The sequence below is a fragment of the Podarcis tiliguerta genome (assembly GCF_965153285.1).
Source record: "Podarcis tiliguerta genome assembly, chromosome: 14".
NCBI classification, from domain to species: domain Eukaryota; kingdom Metazoa; phylum Chordata; class Lepidosauria; order Squamata; family Lacertidae; genus Podarcis; species Podarcis tiliguerta.
Genome location: NC_139547.1, coordinates 2861699 through 2880963, shown reverse-complemented (window position 1 = coordinate 2880963; position 19265 = coordinate 2861699). Strand labels below are relative to the sequence as shown.

General features: G+C 45.1%; 1 protein-coding gene across 1 annotated transcript in view; it reads right to left on the bottom strand.

Moving 5' to 3' along the window:
- KLF13 (KLF transcription factor 13) overlaps positions 1-16053 on the bottom strand; it is a 33565-nt gene extending 17512 nt beyond the window's left edge. Inside the window, exon 1 of the mRNA XM_083412848.1 lies at positions 14811-16053. Coding sequence (XP_083268974.1) covers positions 14811-15348 — 538 coding nt within the window. The 5' untranslated portion in view covers positions 15349-16053. The remainder of the gene's footprint in view (positions 1-14810) is intronic.
- Positions 16054-19265: the final 3212 nt, after the last annotated feature.

Genomic DNA, 19265 nt, shown 5'->3' with positions numbered 1-19265 from the left:
TTGGACTTATTTGATCTGTCGTGTTCTAGGTTCCTCTGGAAGTTCTGGTGTGAGCAGGAATGTGGGGGTGGGGAGGGGGAGGTAGAGTCTTCCATTCAGAAATATTGGCCTCTTGGTATCATGCCTAGCTCTGACCCTGTCTTGGACACAGACAGGATGAACCCAACACCCCACAGCCTGTGGATCTTGGGGAGCACGCACATCCGAGAAGAACCAGCACTGAAGATCCTCTTGAAGGACCATCTGAGGGAGATCTTGCTCTGAAAAACCCCAGCCTACAAGAATGCTCACAGGCCGAAGAACAATGACATAAGGGGTTTTCTCATATTATGCTGTCCCTGGGGAGATGTCAGTTATACCTGGGTTTAGCTACTTGTGAGAAGAGTATGTAAAAGCTGACATATGTAGCTCTCCCCTTAATAAACTGGCCTTCTGCTTATGAGTTCATCTGTCCCTGCACTCTCTCTGCATGGTTTCAAGCCATATTTTCTAAAATATGTGTGGGTGCAGATGGGGCTCGTCAACCTAGGAAGGAAGCCCAACTAGGAGAAAGAAAACCATGATCCTAAACCTCTGCTGCCTTGTGGAATGTCCTTGGGAGAAGAAAAGGCTCAGGAGTGAAACCTGGAGTGGAGTCCCCAAGGTGGTTGGATGGCATTTTGTGCAGTGCCTCCCAGCAACTCCTACAGCCAAGCTTGCTCTGCTTTCCTTTGGACCATGTCAGCGAGGCTGATGTTTGGGCATCCCAGGACCTCCCTACACACTGCACAGGCTGCACCCCAGGGAGGTAACTTCAGTGCTGCTAACACTACAAGGAAGTGCTAAAGAGATAATCTGGAGCTTGCTCTTTTCTCAACCCTCAGTACAAGTGCCTGGGAGGGAACCACGGCTTTGGTCATTGCACCCGTACAATACATAGTAGCTGGTTGGCAGTCCTAGCTGGGTGACTGGACTTCATTCCCCTGCAGCCCAAAGAAGGCAAAACAAATGCCTGGGACCTCTGTCTGCAATGGTGCCCACCTCTCTTTCATCGAGGCTTTGCAGGAGAACTGCCCAGTGGTCACAATCCACAAGAACTGCTTGGATTTATTCGTTTAATTTGCCTCCAGCACTCAATGTCAAGAGCACAGCTTCAGAAGCTATTCCTTTGTTGCTAGCTGAGGCTGTTGATGTTACCAATTTTTCTTTTTCAGCCCAAGTGTATCTTCTGTACATAAACCACAGAAATAGCAAACTTTGCAAAACACAGGATACGTTTGTCTGGCCTCTGTGTCTGCACTTAAATAACCCTCATTGTCCGACCGTTGTCTCACAATATGCAGTAAGATAATGATCTCACTGACCACGTGAGGCCTCATCTCCAGCAAAAGCCAAGTGGGTGACCAGCAAGCTACAAAAATAGAAGTGTACACAGAGGGAGAAATCCCTCAAGAATTGCTTCTGAAATGGTTGCACTTAAATTTGGGTTGTGGTTTCTCCTTTCTTTTTTGGCTGGGTCAGCAAGAGCTGACATCCAAACAGCTGATCCAGGATTATTTGGAGTGGAAAAGAAGGAAAAACACTGAGTCCTGCATGAAGTTATAAAACAGAACTGGGAACCACGTGGCCAACATGGACTCGTTCCAGGTTTCCAGGTTTGGACCTGCACCAAACGTGCAAAGCCAGACAACAGAAAAATGCATTTGTGCTTGAAAATGTGGAAACAATGCTTTCTCTTCAAACAGATTCTGAATTGTTGCTTTATATTAATGTTTTGAATGTCAAGTTGGCACTTGTTTTGTCCTCCCAGTAAAAAAACCACACCATATGCCTGAGTATATTTTCCTATGACTTTTCAGAAGTGCTCATGTGCTGAATACGGAATCACCTAACTGGGTCCTCCTCTTTGCCCCAAAGGCCTGATGGGCCCAAGGACCAAGGCAAAAGCCTTTTTCATGGTCACACCCAAACCCTGTGCCTTCTTGCTCAATGAGGCCATCTTCTGTCACTGGGCTGAGACCTTCCTCTCTAGGAAGGCCTTTCTTTTTTTTGTGGATTCGTTTAAACATTGGCTTTAAATTTTCCAAAGTGGTCCTTTGTGGTTGCTTTCATTTTAATGATGTGCTAGGTGTTTTTGTTGTATTTCTGTTTCTTTCCTTTTAGTAGCCACCTTAAACATTTTACATCTTTTAAATAAATACATAAAAAGCAGCATCTAGTGTGATGCTCCAAAAACTGGCATGTTCTCCCTGAACACTGGTTTAACATCTCTGTAGCACCAATGTGACAAAGCTGCCTTGCCTAGGAAAGCATTTGGGTTACAGTTGATAAATGCCCCATTCTGATCAATTATTTGCTTCTGTGTTTTGCCTATATATAAGAACCAAACAGCCTTGGCTGCTTTCGTTTTTGACAAATAATAGCTCGGGGTGAATTGTGGCATGAGAACAGGTGGGGAGGAAAGGATTAGACATCATACATTGTGTTTCCAATCTGGATTGAGGTCGCATATTTTTATTGAAAAAGATAATGGACAGTGCTGCAGACATTTAAGCAACAAAAAGCATGCTTAAAGCAATGTATAACCTGCGTTGTAGATTGTGTGACCTATTTCTACCTATGCAGCAGTTGAAGCAAGTATAAATTAGGTTTTATTACCCAAGTAACTTGTTCTCCCTTCTCTCACTATACGAAAAAGGTCTCTTGGGAGACGCTGGGATGGGGCATCTTCAGAGTGCTGCATTGCAAGCCCTTGTGGAGCTCAGTAGTTCCACCTAAGGGAAGGGAAGCTTCTGCCCAAGATAGGGCTTGGCTCTGGTCACACACCCTTTTTAGGTAAAACCTTGATGGGAAGAGGATCAGTTAAGTCTGAACCTAGCACAGAACTAAGCCCATGTTTGCAAGTAGTGTGGATGGTCAGGCAATGCAGGATCAAATGGTTCCTCAGAAACAAAAGAACTCACATTTTAATCCATCCAACCTAAATTTTGAACCGAGACACAGCTCTTCTTGAAAATTCACTCTCTTCCAAATTTTGTGATACCATGCTCCTGTCAGGAAATGCATACAAAACTGTCTACATTTAGGGAAACTGTGTGTAGACTTGGTTATGTTAGTGAAAACATACATACATTATGGAAATTTACTTGCAAAATGTGTATATTAAGCATGATTGCATACAAAATGTTTGTTAGGTTTTGTTTTGTTCTTTAATGCAACCTGACATTGTAAACTGAAATTAACATTGGAAAAATGAGAAACTGAGACATCAAAACTGACTGGCTCATCTTTCCTCATTTCCTGAGGATAGGGGAAAGAGTTCTAAGTGGGATTTTTAGCAGTTTTTGATTTGCAATTCCCTCCCTTATCTGAGGACTGGTGGAACAATTTTACCTTGTGATTTGAGGTTTTGTATAGTCTGGTCTTGAATTATTGTGGATTTGAGTTTATTATGTACATGGAGGAGATTTAACATACAAGGGAATTTTCCATTTTTAGATCTAAAGGAAATCTTCCTGCAAATACATTGCTGAGTAGGGGTGCCAGCTCTATGGGGCCAAGGTGTCTTCGCCCCCCCTAATATCTGCTGGGAGGCGATCGCCTTGTTGTGGCCGCTCCTCCTGTGAGAGAGGAGCTGCTGGCCATTGAAACAGAGCCATGCTGGGCTCTGCACTCAGCCTCCTCCTGACGATGTGACGTCATGTGCATGATGCAGCTGGGCCCCCTCAGTCTTGGGCACAAGTCAGCATCTCTGATGTTGAGTGATGTGTCCTTGGCTTTAGGGAAACCCACTTAGAAGGTATGTGAGTCCTTTTCTCAGGATGCCTTCCTTGACTGCCAGTGGTAGAGCATCTGTTTTGTATGAAGGTCCAAGATTCACTCCCAGAGATCTTAAAGTAGGGCTGAGAGAGACTCCCTGCCTGAAACCCTGGAGGGTGTCTGCCAGCCACTGGAGCAAAGACTGAGCTGCATGGGTTTATTTCATTAGAGGACAGCTTCCTATGCTCCTGTGTTCATGCCCAAGTGCTTAGAGAGACATTTCTGAGTCACAACTGCAGTTATCTGCAACAGATTACTTGGGTCTTTGCCCCAGAGGGTTAGGCTAACCTTGTTAAATCAGTTTGTCTTCTCCTTTTGGTGAATTCATATTGTTCTTTTTAAAAAACATTAAATATCTAATACATTTTGCCCTCTAAATTTTCTGCCAGAAAGTGGAAAACAAAGCCTACTGTCTCGATTGTGAGCTTGATATGTTAACAGGGCTAATTAGTCACTTGGCACTCCCTTGTCATTATCTCTAGCTAATGTTGCCAAGGAACTGATATGAAGCCATTTGACTCATTATCTAGAAGAGTTTGGAAGGGGGAATTGTGGTTGTTGGATAAATAGACGCCAGAGACAGAAAATCCTCCACCACTTATTCTTTTGTCCAAAGGCCAATTTATTAAAACGAGAGCTATAATGCAGAGCAACTAAAACAAGAGACCACCCTGGACCTTCATACTGAGAGTCTAGATTCCAATAAGAAAGACTTCTTCATGCATTACCTTTTCAGATGTACACTGAGATTATTTAATTCTACACCTTTAAAAATAAGCACACGCCTAAAAATATAAAGTGTCAATATGGCAAACTGGGTGGAAGGTTGGAAGCATTTGTATTGTACAGGTGTTCTCAAATTGGCTGTCGCTCCCTGTTGAATACTCTTTATGGCAACAGCTAGGTGTTTTGCTGTCTAACATGTGAAATGGTGTAGAGATTCTACTTTAAACTTCCCAGATCAGATTATGGATGGTAAGCCAAGGACCTCTTCTCATATTACTTGGTATAAACTTTAGATATTACAAGTGTACACATAGGGATTTAGTTTTCTCTCAATTTCTCATTTCCACCCCCTTCATTCAGCCCAGACACTGAGATCCAGCGCCAAGAGCCTTCTGGTGGTTCCCTCATTGCGAGAAGTGAGGTTACAGGGAACCAGACAGAGGGCCTTCTCGGTAGTGGCGCCCGCCCTGTGGAACTCCCTCCCTTCAGATGTGAAGGAAATAAGCAGCTATCTTCTCTTTAAAAGACATCTGAAGGCAGCCCTGTTTAGGGAAGTTTTTAATATTTAATGCTGTATTGTTTTTAACACTTGATTGGAAGCCGCCCAGAGTGGCTGGGGAAACTCAGCCAGATGGGTGGGGTATAAATAAATTATTATAACAATATAATAATATTAATAATAATAATAAATTATTATTATTATTATTATTATTATTATTATTATTATTATTATTATTCGGTCTTAAATTCAGTTCCTTATAGTTCCCCATTAGCTATAGAATTTACTTTATTTATTTAGAGTCCTCACAAAAATTCATCAGTATTTTGGTGTGAATTGATCCTAATATACACATGCTTGTATGCTATTTTGCCCAGTATACACATTTTTGCAAAGCAGGGCCTAACACTTTTTTGGGTGTGCTATTTTCACTAATATGTGCATTTTTACCCAAGCCTATGCATTTCTGGACAATTTTCTTGGTTGGAGAAAAGCATTGCAAAATTCAGAGAAGTGCGAATTATGAAGGGTGGCTGCAGTTCTGGGGGAAGTACAAATTGCTTTTAAATGCAAACTGAATCAAATTTCTTCCCTCACAGGTATGGTACACAGGACTGGCTGCAGCTCCCGGTCACAGAGTGGCCAACCTGGGCAGAGTGATCCTCTTACTGCTATAGAGTCTGGTTCCTTTCCCAATAACCTCAGTCGTTGGGTATCATCCAACACTGCCTTAGCTTGGTTCACACACAAGGCTGCAACTATGTTTGCTGAATGTCTGCAAACACACAGCAGGAATGCATTAGATGGAAGGAAACACAACATCTCTCAATCTTCCCCCAGCTGTTGAAGACAAAATATCTTGCTTGGGTTAAGGAATGTCAGCTTTTCTATGTGTAAAAGGATGAACCCTTTCCTGTGAGCAGACATTTATCAGCATCAGCATATCCAAGCCCAAAGAGCTGGGTCATTCCATTCCCTATTTAAAAAAGCAACGAGGGCTTGAGGAGGATGTGGTAGTATATGAACAGGAATTGAGGAAGAAAATTAAAACCATCAACAGAGAAGTTCTCCCCTCCCTGCAAAGACAAAGCATTTTCTTCCCCTCAGACCAAGACTCTGCAGTGCTTCAGACAGAACATCCAAAGGTACCCTCTTACGTGTGAATTAACCACTGGAAAGGGCAACTGTGGAAGCCTTACAATGACAGTCATAGCACAGTTTACTTGCACAGCTCTTGTTAATATCGCTGGGGCTCCCACTGGCAGACTTCCCAGTGGAGTGGGCTTTCTGTTTCTCATTGAACGGTGTAAAGGTAAAGGTACCCCTGCCCGTACGGGCCAGTCTTGACAGACTCTAGGGTTGTGCGCCCATCTCACTCAAGAGGCCGGGGGCCAGCGCTGGCCAGAGACACTTCCGGGTCACGAAGCTGCTCTGGCGAGCCAGAGCCGCACACAGAAACGCCGTTTACCTTCCCGCTAGTAAGCGGTCCCTATTTATCTACTTGCACCCGGGAGTGCTTTCGAACTGCTAGGTTGGCAGGCGCTGGGACCGAACAACGGGAGCGCACCCCGCCGCGGGGATTCGAACCGCCGACCTTTCGATCAGCAAGCCCTAGGCGCTGAGGCTTTTACCCACAGCGCCACCCATTTCCCTCAATTGAACGGTATAATGGCCTTGATTCCAGGTGGCTCTGGTGCCTTTCTTTCATGGCTCTGACTGGCATCAAATTTCACTTCTTTTGCGTTTAGAATGCACTCCTTTCCCTTGACCTACAGAAATTATCAGGACTTTTGTTAAGATGTAAGGAATCATGGGCTCCCATGGGAAGCAAACTGAAGAGGAATTGGAGAACTCCTGCCAGGGAAACTGCCCGCCCCTCCAGGCAAGCTTAATAATTTATTTTTATCATTGCCTTAAGGGCTTTGGGGATAAGACACCAAGAGGAAAATTCTGGGGAAATCTAGACAGATATCTCCTGTGCTACCATGTGACGCTTGTTTTGGTTTAGATCAGTACTGTACTAAATTTGCAAAAAAGAGAAGAAAGTTCAGAGGGTTTGATACTCCTCTCTCTGAAGAGAAAGCTCTTGTTTCTGGGAAATCTTGGAAGGGCACACAGCACCTACTCAGAGGCTGATTGTCCCAGTAGAGGGGGCAAATGTTTAGAATCTAACACAGGCCTTCAGCAAGTAAAAAAGGAAACCAACTTATCTGCTCTTAAGAATGTTTTGTCATGGTTGATGGTATTTCCATGCTAGTAGGATATTTCTGCCTTTCTGCCTTTTTTGCAAAAATGGCTCTCCAGGGACAATAGCAAGATATGCTGTTCACATGTCCTAGATGGCAAAGGTAGATGGGATGCTGCTTTCCTGTTTGTTTATTAAGTAAGGCTACATGCACAGGAATCTTGTGGCATGAAGTGCTGTGTGGTAACTGCTTCTTGGGTTGAGAGCCAGGTTCAGCCCCTCTGACATTACAGGGGGCCTAGGAGAGGCTGTTTACCTGTTGGTGAGGTACAGAGCTGTGGCTGAAACAAAATTTCAAAACTAGTTCAATCTCTAGCACATGTTCTAGTTGGAGTTCTGTTTTATAAACTGAAAATTTCCCCATCATATTTGCTATTCACATTTCATTGATGTCAGCATGTGATTTCTGACTGGTTTTGATGCCCTTCCCTGCAGCTCCAATGGAGAATTTTCTGGTTGAGTGATGAATTGATTAAATGAAATGGAGGAAATCAGCAGATATTTTATTCAATGCTGTTGCAAATCAGCTGTCAAATTCTGTCAAATATGAACGGATGCTGCATGTCAGGTGTTGGGGCTGCATCTCAATGCTATTGGTGACTAAATGTTATTCAGATGTTATCCCCAACGTATTTGGAGTGGTACAGAAACCTCTTGGCCTGTTTCTCATTGCCCATCCTCCTTACCACCTCTAATTGTCTAAAACTCAGAATGGGGCCAGGGACTTACCCTAGACCCAAAAATACAGTAATAGGTTCTTTCTAGAGCTCCAGTAGGATAAAAATGCTGCAGGACTGCAAGGCTATAATTTGATTCTATATTTAAAAGCACCACCAGACTATGATCTCTAAACATCATGGTTGCTCTTCCCATAGTTCCTGTAGTCAGCCTTGTGGAAGGAAGCTCAGGCAACCCCCACCAGCTACCAATTTTTGCATTCATTGTAATTTTTATATTGGCAACAACTCTGTGAAGTGAGCCAGGCTGAGGGTTGGGAGGATGGGGTTTCAGTATTGCAGGGGGTCAAAGATAGTCTGTTAGTGTTTTTATATTTTAGCATTTTCTATATAGCTTGTAACTCATCTTGAGACTGTTTTGTAAATGGTATCTTTAAAAATCTATTAACTATAATAAGTATTTCAAGTTTCCCCGGTACCGTGATGCCATATTTTTTCAGCTATACACCAATGATTTTTAAGTACACTCTTGAAAATGTAAACTATGGTTAAAGTATGATGAACAACTTGCGCTTATGAACACCTGGGCAGCACACACTCATTTGGCTGGCAAAACAGGTCCCAGTGCTCCTGCTGCTGTGGGATCTAAGGGACATCAGAAGCTACTCATATTGAAGGCTTTGTGAATTCCATGCTGGGGGTGAGAGTGCTCTGCACTGTCTAAATTCTGTGCTATAAAAAGACGGTATCTGTAACCTGCGTAGATTATGCAAGATAAGCAGATGTATAAGAATTCTTTGATTCTAGTCCTGAGAAGGAGTTGGAGAGCAACCCAGAGCCCCACTCCTCTACTTTTGAGGAGGTAGAGCAGGCATTTCAGGTGTAGACTGAAAGAGAAGAAGTAGTTCTTCTTCTCTTACACTCCTATTTCATCAGTATATGGGCTAGAAACTTGGCCCTTCTTAAATTGAAGTTGGACTACTCAATGATCTGAATTCCACGCTTGGTGCCATGCTCTATTATTATTTTTCTGTGATCGCAGAGAATGGCAGCACAAACCCACCCCAGCCCCAGTTTTCCACTCACTCCAGCACTCTTCTTTTCCCTTCCGGCATGCGAGTTTAGATTTCTTTATCAACTTGCAGTGGGGAAACTACTATTTATGAGCACAGCAGCCCAAAGGAAAAAGACAAAAGAGACACACACATCTAACAAGTACAAGGTGTCCCCTATGTCTCTGTCTGAGTGTAATCAATCATTAGGTGATCCTCTGCTTTTTGCCTGAAGGGCTCCTATTAACTTCCACCTGGCGTATAAAATGCTGAACAAGCTATTCCGGTCTTGCAAGGTGTGTAAGTGACCCTGTTCCATCACAACTTTGTTCCTGCAGGAACTGAGACACACTGGGGGGGGGGGGGGTTAGATATTATTGAGGCAGAAATTTGCAGTGGTTTGGAGCCAAGGTCCTCAGCGCAAACAACAAATGCTGAATCCAAGTTGGCAAAAACAGCTGAAGTTTTGGGTTGATCATCAGGGTCTGCCATCCTACCATTTTAGGGAGGCAAATGATGGCGTGTGGGTAGGGCGGCCTGGACACATGGTGCTAAATTTAAAAAATATTAAAAAAAACTACAGTAAGAAGTATTGAGCTGAGTGTTAGATGGAGAAATAGAAAATTAGCTCCATCTCACCAGTCATAATGTGAACTATTTTCCTTCTCTCCTAAAGATCAAGTTCTCAGTATGAATGATTGCCTGTTTTTCTGGAGCCCTATGAAATCCAAATCCAAGCATGTTTCAGGGGAGCCGCCAAAAAGTGGAAGCATCAAAGCAGAATCTCAGCTAGAATCTGCCTGGGTCCTGTTCATACTGTCATTCCTTCTCTTTTGAACAAATAGCTTTTGGATCTTTTTGTAGATCTTGATTATTTATTTATTTCATTTTCCAAGCTGCCCCAGGGTAGCTTGCATGACTAATTCTGTAAAATACAACACACAATAAAAAATACAATTCCTAAAAACTGGGGGAAACACTGAGAATATTTATGGGCAGCAAAATATCTCCAGTATTTCAGCAATAGCCCTGATAGTCACATATGGCTTTCCACTCTCCATTATCTTCCAAAGGCCTGAATGTTCAAGTATACCTTAAGCTGGCATTGAAAGATTACTTCGCAATCTTGCTCGTTCACTAATTCATACGTTAGAGACAGTGTAGTGAAGTTAGAGTGTCAGACTAGGCCCCTGAAGACCAGATTGAAATCTGCACTCGGTCATGAAGCCTTGAGCCAGTCACTCTTGCCTCTCAGCCAAATCTACCTCACAGGGTTGTTGTGGAGATTAAATGAGGAGGGGAGAACCATGTGAGCCTCCTTGGGCTCCTGAGAGACAAAGCTGGGATATAAAAGCAGTCAATCGATTTAGAAAGCATGGCAGAACCATACACAGCAAGATTAGACTTCAAGTCCCATGATGGCATGCAACTGCAAGTAACGTGAAGACATATAACTGAAGACATATGGCCCCTTTTTCTGGACCAGGGTGAGAGGAATGCTTAGGAAATTCTGGTGGATATTGACAAAACAGATCTAGCTTTGCTAGCTCACACATTAACATTATGTAACATTATGTAAATACAACTTTAGTTTGCTCCTTGTGGCAGCTATTCCTGCATGCTGAACCATCCACATGAAACAGATCAATTGCTCTGTATTTTGAATTGCTTTCCACTTTGCCTGAAACATTTTTTGATGAAATGTGGTGATAAAACAGCCTGATCCACATGGGGAGCTGTCCCACAATTTAGCTGACCTCTTTGAGGTAGCTATAATGTGTAAAGTAGGACCAATATAAAAAGGGAGGGGTGATTTTCACAAACATCTTGTCAGTGTTGAAAGGTCACACCTACTATTTGTGAAGCGTTACTCTAGATAGACTTCCTTTGTTCTCATTTACCTGATTCACATCCATTTCCTAGTATCATGTATGTGGACAGTCCTGGAAGCAGCATTCACTTTAAACAAGCTTTGTCAGCACTTAAAGTCAGCACTTAAAGTCCAAATCCGATTCATGAGCCTCACAGTGTGATCCTATTCACAATATGATTCCAAAATGGCTGAGGACATTGAAGGAGGAGGGTGTTTGAACTGGGAGAAAATTTATGTGTAGTTTTATAACAATTGGGATGGCTTATTTGATAGAAAATACATTCTGTGTTGTATGGTGTGTTTTTTTACATTTGTCATGATTCTGTTTTCATCCCCCAAATTGAAATAGGTGTGCATCTAGTGCAGCCCTTTTGCAAACTTTTCATTCGCTGCCTCTCTATCCCAAAACTACCTCTCAGTACAGAGGTCCTTCAACAAAACTTAGCCACTTTTTGGAAATGGAGCAAGACTTCCCACCTTGGGGGATGGGTGGTGCTGTGGTCTCTTGGGCTGGCTGATCGGAAGGTTGGCAGTTCAAATCCGCATGGCAGGGTGAGCTCCCATTGCTCTGTCCCAGCTCCTGCCAACCTAGCAGTTCGAAAGCATGCCAGTGGAAGCAGATAAATAGGTACCGCTGTGGCGGGATGGTAAATGGTGTTTCTGTGCACTCTGATTTCTGTCTCGGTGCTCCGTTGCACCAGAAGCAGTCTAGTCCTGCTGGCCACATGATCTGGAAAGCTGTCTGTGGACAAACGCCGGCTCCCTTGGCCTGAAAGCAGAGATGAGCACTGCACCCCATAGTTGCCTTTGACTGGACTTAACTGTCCAGGGGTCCTTTACCTTTACCAACCAAATGATCAAGGGGATGGAGCAGCTCTTCTATGACCAAAGAAGCACTCTTAGTATAGAGCAGGGGTCAGCAACCTAAGGCCCATGGGCTACAAGCAGCCCACAGGTGTCATTTAACCAGCCCACGAGCTGCCCCTAAACTGCGCCGCCTGCTCAGTGAGTCCCCACGCGCTGCACTAAACCGGCGCTGTGCAGCACTGGGACCTGTTTCTGCGGCGCCGGAAATCATGTCTGCGCGTGCGCAGATGCCGGAAATTGCGGGCACGGGCACTCACGCGCACACACGACCCAGCCCACAGAGGAATCTCCACTGGAGTGAACCAGCCCAGGCAAGGTAAACCCTGCCGACCCCTGTTACAGAGAAAAGACAGGGAAGAGGTGACATGACAGTGGCTTATAAAATTATGTGTGGTAGGGAGAAAGTGGAGAGAGAGAGAAATTATCTCCCTCTCTTGTAACGCACAAACTCATGGAAGATTCAGGAAAGATAAAAGAAAATTCTTCATGCAGCAGATAGTTAAACTATGGAATTTGCAGCAGGAAGCAATGATGATCGCCAAGAGGGATGGCTTTAAAAGAGAATGGGGCATATTCAGGGAGGGTGTCTATTTGTGACTACTGGGCGCAATGGCTATGCTCTTCCTTATGTTTGGAGGCAGCATGCTTCCCAATACCGCCTGATGTTTCACTCATGTCCTACTTGCAGGCATCCCATAGGCTTTGGGGATGAAGCTGAATGAAATGGACACTGGGGGAGGGGAGAGAGGATTTTACCTGGTATACACTTCTCTACCTGTCAGGCTGCTGTCCATGTCAATAATATTTGATTGGAAACATCTCTGCTCATGAAAAAAGCCCAGAAGGGGAGGTGACTTGTTCATGCATAGAATTGATGTGAGCTGGTCCTTGAGTGCCACTGCAAAAGGCTTTGTTCTTATGAAGGGTGGACTGACAGAATATTAGCCCCCTCAAACTGTTTTCAAAGAGGGACCCACTCCTTGCCAAGAAGGGGAATTTGAGAAGGCCTGTTTTCCTCTTGTCTCTGGAGTCCTGCCTGAGTAGGAAATGGTTAAACAAAGAAGCTTGAAAGCCTTCGGGATTCAGCCAATCCTACAACCAAGCCCTGTGCTGCCACCTCTGTTTTCCACCTAGCTCTAGCAACACAAACAGCACAACTAAATCCTGCATTGCAGAAGGAAAGAAGTGAATGAGGCGAGCTTCTTTTTCAATAGTAAGAACAACAAAGGAGAGCAGGGCGGCAAGCCAGTGTCCCTATATGACTCGTACTTCCCCAGCCCATTCCTGAATGACGTCTGCTAGTTCTTTCCTCCCCTCCCTCTCCCCAGAGGCGTGAGCTGCCAAGCCCTCCTTCTCCGTATCAAAGAGGGGAGTTTTCCCAGCAGCATCCTCTGCTTCAGTTTCCAGTCAGTTTACAAGCTTAGAATCCCTTTGTCTCCATGTTTAAAGGAAGCGAAGGAAAAGTTTGGGCAAGAGCAGAGTGTGGCGTGATTCATGTACAATTTGCCAACTTTGAGTAGCAACAGAGAGGATAGCTATTATTCATTAAACATGAAAGCTCCCGTAAGGGAGGGTGTCGGGAGATGCAAACTTGGAAGAAATACCCTTTCAAATAAAGGGGACTTAATTCTAAAGCAAGCATTTAGGACTGAGGTGCCCTGTTGTTTTTAGAGGACTATGGAGGGTGGTGTCACTTGTTCTTTGGAAAGCATGTTTTTAATGCCTTTCCCAAGCAAAGCCCTGGTTTGTTGGTTATTCCAGAGGTTACTACAAAATGGGAGGAAGGGCGCGTCAGAAGCAGCTCAACGGTGAGGCAGCAGCTCACCTCGCCTCCAGCTGCAGCTTGGGTGTGGCTACAGGTGGCAGAATGAGAGGCGGGCAAATCCAGCCCATGGAGTATAACCCACCAGGAAGTTCTCCCAGCCGCTTGAAATTAAAGGGAGTTCCTATGCCGGGCCATGGCTGTGCTTGCACAGTTCCTGATCATTTTGAAGGGTCTTTCATGGAAGAACTTCCTGGTGGGTTGTGCTCCATGTTGTGGGAGGCACCAAACTGCCTTGGGTCATCACTGTATTCTGCAAAATCATTAACCCGCACAACTACAAGTGGGTAACCAGCAGCCACTGGTCATATGAACTGAAAAGCAGTGCCAACTCTTAAATAAGGAGAGCAGGTGGGGGACCCAGAAACGGCTGGCTGTTGCCATTGACTTCCTTGCACTCTGACTTGCAGCTCCCTTGATAAGAGCAAAAGTGGAAACAATAAGCCCCAGCCATGGTTGGTGTTGAAAAGGAGGCCAGGCACATAATACTCTGTAGCATTAAAGTTTTACTCATTGTGGCCAATGTATTGCCAAGATGATTTTCCCCCTCCTTGTGAAAAATTGTTGAAGAAAAGAGGTGACTATATTTTTGAGAGTTTTTGTTCTATGAAACACCAGGGTACACTTTGATTTAAGCACTAACACTCTACTCTCTGTGTTGGTTGCTCTTGGGTGCCCCGTTATGGATTCTGATCAATGTGTCCCTCTCTCCTTTTCATTCTTTTAATTTCTAGGCCACCTTTTAACAGATTGGGTCTCAGTATAGCTTGCGATACCAGAAGGTTCGCTGCACAGAAACCATAGAAATGTAGACAGTACCGAAAGACAGTACTTACAATATAGAGAGCACCAAAATACCCCACGTCTCCACATCACTGCAAAACAAACAACCAAATAGCAACAACACCCACATGCTCCTTTTCCTAGAAGGGGCTGCTCTGCTGGCTATAAGTGGAGGAAGCTGAAACAATGCCTGGAAATAGGGCATGGGTTAAGGAGGGGGCAGGAGGGAGCAGAGATAGTGAAGAAAGGAGGGCAGCAGGTCACAGTTACACTTCTGTGTTTATTAAGGACAGGCTTGGCTGGACTACCTGTTACAGAAGCAACAAGAGCTGCACTGTAAGTTTTTAGGTTTACCGTTTTTCTCATTAACTTGTCCCAGACTTCAGTCCTGGGAGCCTGAACATCAGCCAGTTTCTCTTCCCTCTCCTCCCAACAAAGCTATTGGAAATAGACCAGCCAGTCACTAACCTGTGTGGGTCCTTAGGTGAGCCTTCAGATGGGACGACTTGCCGTAAACCTTTTCGCATCCCGCATAGTGGCATTTATGCTTCTTCTGAGGTAATTCAGGCTCAGTCCGACATCTTCCTCGCCTGCTTCTTTGCCTGGGGCTTGGCTGACTCGGTGCCCCCAAGCTGGTAGGTGTGGTTGCTCTGCCTCCTCCACGTTTGCCAGCCAGCAAGACACTTTCTTCCCCAAACTCTTTGTGGGAAAGAGAAGCCCCCCCTCTGTCAACGCTCTCAAGATTCTCCCCCTGAGGCGAGGAAAGCTTTGGTGGAACATGCTGGTTTAGGTCAGCTAAAATGCTGGCCACAGCATATACAGAGGACCCACCTCCATTGTCTCTCCCAACCTCTTTCACTTCGGGTTTCTCAGCTCTGTTTGAGATGATGCGGGGGGCTGCTCTCCCAACCGGCTGAGGGGCCGGTTCCCTCATGGGGGTGTGGATTACAGCACGGCTGGACATGGAGACAAGGCACTCGGCGGCAAAGTAGGCGGCTGTTGCCATTTTTCACGCCTCCTGAGGTGTATAAATCAACTGCAATTTTTCCTTTTGTGTTAACCTTCAAGAAACCCACATACACGCTCCTGGAGATTTCCTTTTTGTAGAAAATGAGATAGCTGGCTCCACAGCTCCCTGAAAAGTACTTTCTTTGTATGGGTCACACCCAGTTTCTCTCCTTCTGAATAGGAAAGGCATCCACGGAAAACACCAAGCAAAACAAACCCCGTCCGGAACAGCTTTTTGTCTGGAACAAAATTAATGAAGGTTGTCCACAATAACAAGCCTGCAGTTCCTCCAGTCTCCCGGGTGCATTCTGACGGCAGGACTGAGCTGGTCCGTTATTACTCCTTGGATTGCTTCAGACCCTCATAGGGGTGTGGCTTTGCCAAACATCTGGCTGTGATGTCACGTAGAAGCTGTATCCTGAGCTGATCAGGTTAGCAGCAAGCTGAGACTTCAGCTGCTGCTGAAGCAGCTGCTCCTGCTGCAGCCGCCCGAGAGCCAGCGGAGAAAACAGAGCAGCAGCAATGCAGAGCGAGCAATGTGGCTGTGAACTTGAGTTTGGACAGAGCATAAGAGCAAGTTAAACGAAAGGAAGGAGCTGATTGGCTTGGGATTAGCCAATCAACATAAAAAGATCCACATTTGCACTTCTCTGTGGGCTAATGCATCGCCCCCCTCCCTGTATGACCCAACAGAAGGCAAGAAATTCAAGATTACTCTTAGGCTTCTCTTATGCAAGACAAAATATCTCATTGCAGAAAGAGGTTGCCTTTTCCTCTGGCAAAACAGTACATGTGCAGTTGAAAAGCTTTCTTGTGTGTGCACATGCTGTCATGCGCAAAGTGACTAATGATGTAAGTAACTTGTGCTGCGGTCATTAACCTCTTATTTGTTTTCAGGCACATTCCTTCTGCAGAGCCTTCACAACTTGAGGGCACAATACAGTAAAGTGTTTACTAGGGAAGGGCAATTTAACAAGCCTTGAATTCTCTCAGGCACCTTGGACCCAGTACTTGACATACAAAGGTGGTGCTAGTAATGCCAACCCAGGAATGTTTCATAGAGTTGTGAAAAACAAATGAACCCACTGCAAAAGTTGGTGGAACAGAACAGGCACAAACAATGTGTTTTCAGTTAACTTCAGTTCCACACTTTAATCCTTTTTAAAAAGGAAACTTGCTGGTGACTTCGGTCATCATCAGCAAACTGTCATTACTTTAACATAAATAGCTCTGCAATCTGTCACTGTCAGCAACTGCCAAGCACCAAGCTTGTGACCAATGTCACAATTAGGCGAGCACATACTGTTTTGATGAAAAGTCTAGATGTTTCACCCTTTAGATTTGTCTCAGATATCACTTTAAACAAAAATCAGCCATAACTCTAAAAATAAGCAGTGGGCCCCTGATTTAGCCCCAAAGTGGGCTTTCTAGAGGAAGGTGTTTTGGCAGAGGCAAAATGGCCCAGACCCAAACGTCCTGGGTGTGGGAGAAATGGGAGTGTGGACAAACCCTTGTTTTTTGTGACGGAAGTTTAATTAGAAATTGCACACAGATTGCATACTCTAGAAGGCAGTGGCTTGTTGTGGACAATCTTTCTGGCCAATGCACTCAAATGTCATCTTAGAAAAGCTAAAGGTTGCACAGAAATGGACACATGTTCAACTGTACAGGTTCCTTCTACAACAGCATGGGCGTCTTACCCATAGACGTTAGTGGCGCAGGGCACCAGGGCGCCAGTGTCTGGTAAGGAGAGGCAGGGCACGCTCCATTCCCCGCTCTGGGGCAGCCCGCTTCCCTCCTCTCAGCCACCCATTGGAGTACACTGCGTCCAGCTCAGGGAAGCCCCTTTGGGTCCCCTCCCGCCAGGGCTGCCTGGGTGCCTGATGGGCGTGATTGGGGGCAGGCGCAGGGCGCCCCTCTCTGGCCGTGTCGCTGCCTGCGTGCCTCCTTGCGGAGTCTGTGAATGGAGCAGGGAAGCACCCTGTGCGATCCCGGCACCAAGCGAGGATGGCAGAGTCGACAAGCCACCTGATCTGCTTGCTGGCCCTCCTGTGGCACAGACTTCCCCAGATGGAGGCTTCGCAGGAGGCCATCTGAGCTGTGATCCGCGCGCCTCTTACTTACGTGCAGCGCCGAGCGTGCGTTGGACCACGCAATGTAAACGAGCCAGACTGAAGGCTCACCCCCCCCCCCCCCGACTTAAGAAAGGTTGACAACTCTGGGAAACGGGGGGGAGCATGGGGGCGCCATAAAGATATTTGCACCATGGCACTGGATATGCTTAAGACGGCCCTGTACAACAGTGTGCCAATTCAGGAGAGAATGCCACGTTGGTCGCATTGGCCACTCTGGGGGGGACTCCATTCAGTAATGGACAGCACCGGATTCATGGTGGTGCTGCAGTTCTGCCGCACAAGGCACTGAACCGAGGGGGTGCAGAATTGAGAAGATTGAGAGAAGGCAAATTCTGGCCTCATGCAGAACACCATACTACCACAGATTACCAAACTGCTCCTGGTGATGTTGTGCTTGGAGGTGGGATTCTGGCCTTCTGCATACTTGTTAGAAAGCTACATGGAACTTACTTTCAAACCACTTTTCTGCTTCCCAATATGCTTTATGCTTTCTATTGTTGTATTTGATTACTGTATTGTAATATTTGAAAATAAAATTACAAAAACTTTTAAAAAGCTAAACTGCTGGGCATCCCAGGCTGAAATTATTCAGAGACTGAAGTGCATTTGGTGATGGGATGGTGTGTTCCGCTGCCTCAAGATGCAGCTATTTATTATACATACATCTGCTACCTTTTTAGAAGCTGTGAAACGAGAATATTCATATTTCCTGAATCTAAGCTCTGGAACCATCCTTTTGGGTTCTGTTAAACTCATTTTATGCTGTTGGTATTGGCCCTCAGCCTCCCACCCAGAATCCTGCTCACTTTTAACATTTTAATATCCCACCCCTTTGTACTCAACGAAAATTGCGTATGCCACCAAATGTTCAGAAATATGTTTTAATTTGAAATTCTAAGGAAGAATAGAAGAGCCAGATTTGAGAGAAGCAAATTGATCCACCAGGTTTATGTTGTGTTGTTATGTTACAGTGGTGCCTCGCAAGACGAAATTAATTCATTCTGCGAGTTTTTTCGTCTTGTGAATTTTTTCATCTTGCGAAGCACCACTGTGTATTGACGGTTTCCCATAGGAATGCATTGGTGGTTTTAAAAAAAAGGCGCAAGACGTTTTCGTCTTGCGAAGCAAGCCCATAGGGAAATCTGTCTTGCGAAGCAACTCAGAAAACGAAAAACTCTTTCGTCTTGCGAGTTTTTCGTCTTGCGAGGCATTCGTCTTGCGAGGTACCACTGTATTTGATCAGATTTTATCCATATTGGACCTGATTTTTCAACCTGGCGTTTACTAGCCAATGTGCACAGGAAGTTCCTTGTCTGTACACAAAGGGTGCATTACCCTTCTGTAATGTTGATTGTTTTACTTTTAGTATTTAATACCTGCCCCACAAACCCTCCAGGTTGGAGAGAACACAACTGGAGGCTATCTGTGTATTGATTTGGAGTTTCATTGTGAAGGCTGGGGGAAATGTTCCTGCCCAGTTGAGCTCCCATCTACCCAAATCTTCATCCACAAACGCACCTTCTCTTTCATTCCCTCCTTCTTTTGCTGTCTTAAGGTAATGGGAGTTGTAGTCCCAAACTTCTGGAAGGCACCAGGTTGGCTGCTGTAAACAATACCAAGCTAAGGTGGACCATTGGTCTGACTCAGTATGAGGCAGCATAACAAAAGCCCTAGTCAGGAGGTCCTGGGCAGGCTCCCATCCAGTAACTGGGTTCTGGGAGCTGAAGGCAGTTAGCTTCCTGTGTTTGTCTATCTGGGTTTAAAAATACAGCATTGTGCT